The 5,501-nt window shown below is 33.0% G+C and overlaps 2 protein-coding genes and 1 long non-coding RNA gene across 3 annotated transcripts; 1 reads left to right on the forward strand and 2 right to left on the reverse strand.

Annotated features, from left to right (window-relative positions):
* Positions 1-1,240: 1,240 nt before the first annotated feature.
* On the reverse strand, positions 1,241-2,543 carry vkor (vitamin K epoxide reductase). The gene is given in 3 exon segments (NM_001079674.2): positions 1,241-1,484; positions 1,802-1,908; positions 2,347-2,543. Coding segments are annotated over 3 exon segments (483 nt in total). The 5' UTR covers positions 2,508-2,543; the 3' UTR covers positions 1,241-1,269.
* Positions 2,544-2,596: 53 nt separating this feature from the next.
* LOC113475439 lies at positions 2,597-4,427 on the forward strand. The gene is made up of 4 exons (XR_003397197.1): positions 2,597-2,746; positions 3,005-3,082; positions 4,099-4,228; positions 4,310-4,427. It is a non-coding gene; the product is annotated as an uncharacterized LOC113475439 (long non-coding RNA).
* LOC100182634 lies at positions 2,917-4,766 on the reverse strand. The gene is made up of 4 exons (XM_002126082.4): positions 4,302-4,766; positions 4,053-4,223; positions 3,753-3,908; positions 2,917-3,446 (listed from the first exon to the last, which is right to left on the reverse strand). The coding sequence occupies exons 1-4, from the start codon at positions 4,473-4,475 to the stop codon at positions 3,336-3,338; spliced, it is 612 nt and encodes a 203-aa protein (XP_002126118.3). The 5' UTR covers positions 4,476-4,766; the 3' UTR covers positions 2,917-3,335.
* Positions 4,767-5,501: the final 735 nt, after the last annotated feature.

Consider the following 5,501-nt stretch of genomic DNA (forward strand, 5'->3'; position numbering starts at 1 on the left):
TGCTACGCTCGATATTTAGGTCACTGTCAATGCGGTTCGTAACAACCTGATGCAGTTTCGTAACGGTCGACGCGGTGCGTAACATCCGGACGATATTATATTGTGTGAAGATACGACGAGAGTATCGCGGTACCAACATGGCGACTTACCTTTTGATTGGGACATGCGGAACTGTTGTTGGCTTCGACTCCTTGCGGTCGGACATTCAATATGGTGTACACTACAGATGATTATCCTTCACGATTTGAACCATATTTTATTTGTAGATGTTTCAATGATTATGTTCGCGTTAATTACTTTTTGACTGCGTCCCTTTTTGTATGATTGAGCTGTTGTGTTTCTTGCATGTTTTGCACATGTATGTCGCTGCACTCGTTGTACTATTTTTGTCCTTTTTGTTGGTGTGTTCCTTACTATTTTTGTCCGACGGTTTGTTTAACCTTGCTTGGGTAAGGTCTATCCAGCAAAGGGTTTCTCACCAGAGTAGAAACCCACTACCATTGGCTGGGGGCTTGTCGTGCCGTAGTGGCTTTCCACCAACGCCAGCCACATAAACTATGAAGGTATTTTAATCCTGTTTCTATTTTTCAGAAATCATTTCATTTAAAAGCGTGAAAAAACGGGCGATATCTTAAACTCAATTCCGTATTTATCAAAGTTGTATTTTTTTATTGTCTGCGAATCAAAATAAATTGAAAAATGTTGCAATGTTGCATTATGTGTAGCAAACTTGCGGTCATTTACTTAAATAATTTAATCCGCACGTTGGCAGTAGAGGTGTGTGCATATCGTTTTTTAACATTTGATTGACAGTTGCTTAGCGATCAGATCGTGTTGCTTTATCGTGAACGACAGCTGTGTCGTATGTATTAAAACATTTTGTTCAAAGCAGTCCATCCCTACAAATACTCTGTGAAATAATTTAAACGTGTTGTTACCACATATGTAGGTGCTATTATAAACGTTGTGTATTTGCTGTCCAACCAGTCAAAATACTAATTTACTCCACATTAATTCTTACCAGTCAAACTGCACCACCAACTACCAATTCAAATTCTAAACAAATTGCTGATTTTTATTGCACAAAAACAGAGGAATATGAAACATTAAATTGCGGTATGAGTAGTCCTTTGAGAGCCACCGAAATCAGTTTCAAATTGCTGCCTTTAAAAGTTGGCTTTGAATTGATATTTACGCAGAAAGAATGGTAAAAATATACAAATACACCGTTGTTATAATTACAGAATTAGGTCTTTTTGAAACGATTAATTAATTAATCTTTTTATGACTGTTGACATTATGGTGAAGTAATTTATAATTTAAGTAATGAAGAATGATCGTTAACACATATGTTGATACACAAAGAACACAAAAGTCTTTTAACACAAATATTAAAATGCAAGCGAGATATATAGAAGTGACGACCCCTCCCCCAGTAAGAATGTAAAGAAAATAATTGAATGTCTTGTTCATGGGAGATATTCCTATAAATGGAATATCTTGGTTAATTTTATAATTGTTATGTTGCATAATAAATGGAAGTAACTAATTGTTTTTGTGGCGGGGCAACTACAGTTGTTCTAACACAGCCCACCGGTGTTCTGTTTCATACAACTCGAGCCCACTTACAAGTTACCACGGATGTAAATTTGAGGGTGTATGTTTTTCTGTATGGCTGACAATTTAGACAAACCATAAGGGTGTTTATTATACTTTATAATTTGACTGACATAATTTTTTTTGGCTGAATATCAAATATATGTTAATATGTATATGGGATTAACAATGTCTGTTATCTTACCCAACGTTTGAATTGAAAAAAATCCAATTCCAAATAAGCTGTTGGGTTGGTTGAGAAAGTGGTTTTCACCGACTAGATATTCAAGGAGGCCAAACCCCTTGCCATACCTGTGGTTAAATATTGGTTATTATTAATTATTACAATATTTCTCATCACACAGTGATGTAATATGTCTTATAGTCCATTAAATTCACCTGACATCACTGTATCAACATGTGTGTTTAGTATTCCTAGGACCTATAGGCAACAATAGGCTTTTAATAGTTGTTTTTTTGAAGGGATTTTTGGATGCAATACAGCTTATTCTATAAATTATGGCAGACAAACGTGCTTTGTCTACAAACTTTTTGTTATATATCCAATATTTTAATTAAACAGTAAACCATGGGCACAATCCTCCCGTACATAGCAGAATAGGCTGGTGAAAAGTGTTAGAGGTTGGTGGTTAGCAAATAAGGTGGGGAGGATTCTTCACTAGCATCCAAGTACGTATAAAAGGATTATATAATTCTGATTTCTAAAAATTGATAAGTACAAACGTTTACCTTGAGGAAAACACAGCAGAACAGCTGACGACGTCGTTAAAATCACACAATGCTTCATACGATAAGTCGTTGGTTTTCGCCACTTCCACGTAGTAAGCGTATATTGAAAGGATAATGCCAATCACACACACTAGAATGCGAAAAGCTAGTAACTTGTTCATTAATATGTGTTGAACAAAACTGTTTTGTAGATGTAGAATGTAATGTTATATAACTTTGTGTTTACTTTTCCCAGCAATAAACTTTATACCCTTCTCTTCGGCAGACCTTTTTTCCACTCTCTCTCGAATTTTTAATTTGGGAAACATTGGCCGGAAAATGAGCGCCGCGAGAAAATCTGTTGCCAAACACTGAAATAAAGTTTTGGATGCATTTTTCAACTAACGTGGACAGCTTTTTAGTTAGTCACTACTTTAGTGCATTTTGCATGTCTATGAAATCTATGCATGCTACATACCGCAATTATGTAGCAGTAAGCCTACTCTTGGCCTACTGTGTTAAAGAACCAGAAAAGTCCAAAATGCATTGAAAAACGTGAAGGGTGGGCGTACATCGTTAAAATGTTACTGGTGGCTTTGATTTAGGGTTTTATTTTTTTTATCTTGTCAACAAAGTTGTGATGGTTGCCGTTCATAAAAATATATCTGTCTAAAATTAGGTGTTATATCAAGCAGACACTACACAAGCATTGTAAGGAAATGAAGCTGATTGTCCAAAGGGAACAACAAAAAGATTGGTAAGTAACATTTATGTTTTGAGGCAAGTGATTGGAAAACAACAAAAAGAATCATCAAAAAACAACTTGGAATTTGAAAGTTCTCTTAATTGCCCTTTTTTGCTCAGTTGCAACGTAGGATTGCTAACTGACATGTAGAGGCGTGTTTAACATATTCCTCTGCAATTCTGTCAACTGAATAAATAATAGGCTACATAAAAGTCGAATTTACAGTAACCCGAAAAAGATTTGTTTTAATTCGTATGAAATACTTCTAATAATAATCATAATCTTCATCATAATATTCGTCATAATATTCGTCTTGATAATATGAACCTTCACTACTTTCCTCTGCAGTAACTTCTATTACATTCAAGTTAAAGTCCTGTGAAGTAAATTCAGTTAATCTTAATCAAAAATAAGTCCTAGCTTTTACACCTTAATTGTTATAATATAGTGTAATAGCAGCGGAACGTGTTAAAGGCTAGGTAGCCTACTGTATTTCTCAAAAAATATGGTGAGGCGTCACCACCCTCGAACATACCCCTAGTTACGCTACTGAATTTGGCAGATTCGAGCTATGCCTGGTTTTAAAACATTACTTGCTGGTAGTACCTAGTTAGTATCTTGTCACTTGGCCTACTGTGTTAAAGAACCAATAACAAACTAAAAAATGTAATATTAATTAAACCTGCGGGCAAGGAAGTTGTTGAATCTCTTCTTTCAATAACTGAAGCTCTTCTTTTGAAATGTATCTCATGTCAAGCTGTAGCTCCGATATTTTACCAAGACATTGAACCAATGGTTTCCAGTAAGTTGATGCTGAACCACTCAGACGTATAATGATCTGTCAAAATTGAGCAGTTTAATTTAGCTCCTTTGTAATATTTAGTATCTTATGAATAGTTTTAGACACATTTTTAATTGCATTGGATAAAACCAATTGTTTAATAATCTCAAACGTCATCTCGTACTAAAATAAAATAAATACCTTGTTTTGGCGATCCAATATTTTCCTGGATATATCTTCCATGCAGCGGTTCAGGTTCATTTCATTTAACTCAGAAAATAAACTAAGCTCATCCATCACATCAAGATGAGGAAGAAGGGCTTGTGTCATTGAATCTGTCATCCACACACCAATGATCTTTAGAACTTTGATCTAAAGTAAATATTGCACGATGTTATACATCTGTAGGAACCTACAATATATTTCCTTCTACTAAAGCTAGATTTTTACCTTTCCAGATGGAATCTTTAGTATTTGCAAAACATCATCATTTATTTGATCTTTATCCACTTTCCAATGCTTTTCCCATTGATCAGCGCTGATGTCATTCACCGTTAAACCATTAACAGTAAACTGTGTATTAGTATATAAACAATTAATTTTCAAGCTGGCATGAAATTGCATATAAAGAGTCTTCTATAAACATGTTTTTATGACGAATATTAATATTCATAATTAAAAAAAAAATTAAATTTATTATTTTTTTAATGGGAATAATATGTTAGTGACCAACATAGATGTATGCGTAAGTTATATTTTCGCGAATATTTTTAGAAAATTTAATATTCACATGATTTGAGATATTTGACTCATACTTGTCTGTATTCTGAACCCAAGCCCGCATTTTTTTGAAAAAATTAAAGTTTCATTTTTTATGTATTACGTAGCGCTATAACATATTCGAAGCTGGTTCATGCGAAAATTCTATAATTATGTTTTTATGACGAATATTAATATTCATAAATAAAAAAAAATTAAATTAATTATTTTTTTAATGGGAATGATATGTTAGTGACCTACATAGATGTATGCGTGAGTTATATTTTCGCGAATATTTTTAGAAAATTTAATATTCACATGATTTGAGATATTTGACTCATACTTGTCTGTATTCTGAACCCAAGCCCGCATTTTTTTGAAAAAATTAAAGTTTCATTTTTTATGTAATACGTAGCGCTATAACATATTCGAAGCTGGTTCATGCGAAAATTCTATAATTATGTTTTTATGACGAATAATAATATTCATAAATAAAAAAAAATTAAATTTAATTATTTTTTTAATGGGAATGATATGTTAGTGACCTACATAGATGTATGCGTAAATTATATTTTCGCGAAAAATTTTGAAAATTTAATATTTACATGATTTGAGATTTTGACTCATACTTTTTATATTTCAACCTAAGCCCCCATTTTTTTGAAGAAAAAAAGGTTTCATTTTGTAGCTATTACGTAGCGCTATAACCTATTTAAAGCTGGTTCGTGCGAAAATTCTATAAATATTTTTTTTATGACTAATATTAATATTCATAATTAATATTTTTTTTGAATTTTAAATTTTTTATTTTAGAATCGGTACCGCTGGGGTCTAGTTAGTACAGTGTCCAAATTTTAGGTTGGTGCATGGCCTACTTAATACCCGGCCTAG

Source organism: Ciona intestinalis, unplaced genomic scaffold (assembly GCF_000224145.3).
Source record: "Ciona intestinalis unplaced genomic scaffold, KH HT000490.1, whole genome shotgun sequence".
NCBI classification, from domain to species: Eukaryota; Metazoa; Chordata; class Ascidiacea; order Phlebobranchia; family Cionidae; genus Ciona; species Ciona intestinalis.

What these genes read in the sequence shown, in the direction of transcription:
- LOC100182634 (XM_002126082.4), bottom strand. Translation starts at nt 4,475, where the DNA reads ATGCAATTTCATGCCAGCTTGAAAATTAATTGTTTATATACTAATACA. An exon ending in TAAAGATTCCATCTGGAAAG is followed by an intron (nt 4,224 to 4,301) that starts GTAAAAATCTAG and finishes TATTTACTTTAG; the next exon opens with ATCAAAGTTCTAAAGATCAT. An exon ending in AACAACTTCCTTGCCCGCAG is followed by an intron (nt 3,447 to 3,752) that starts GTTTAATTAATA and finishes TTTACTTCACAG; the next exon opens with GACTTTAACTTGAATGTAAT.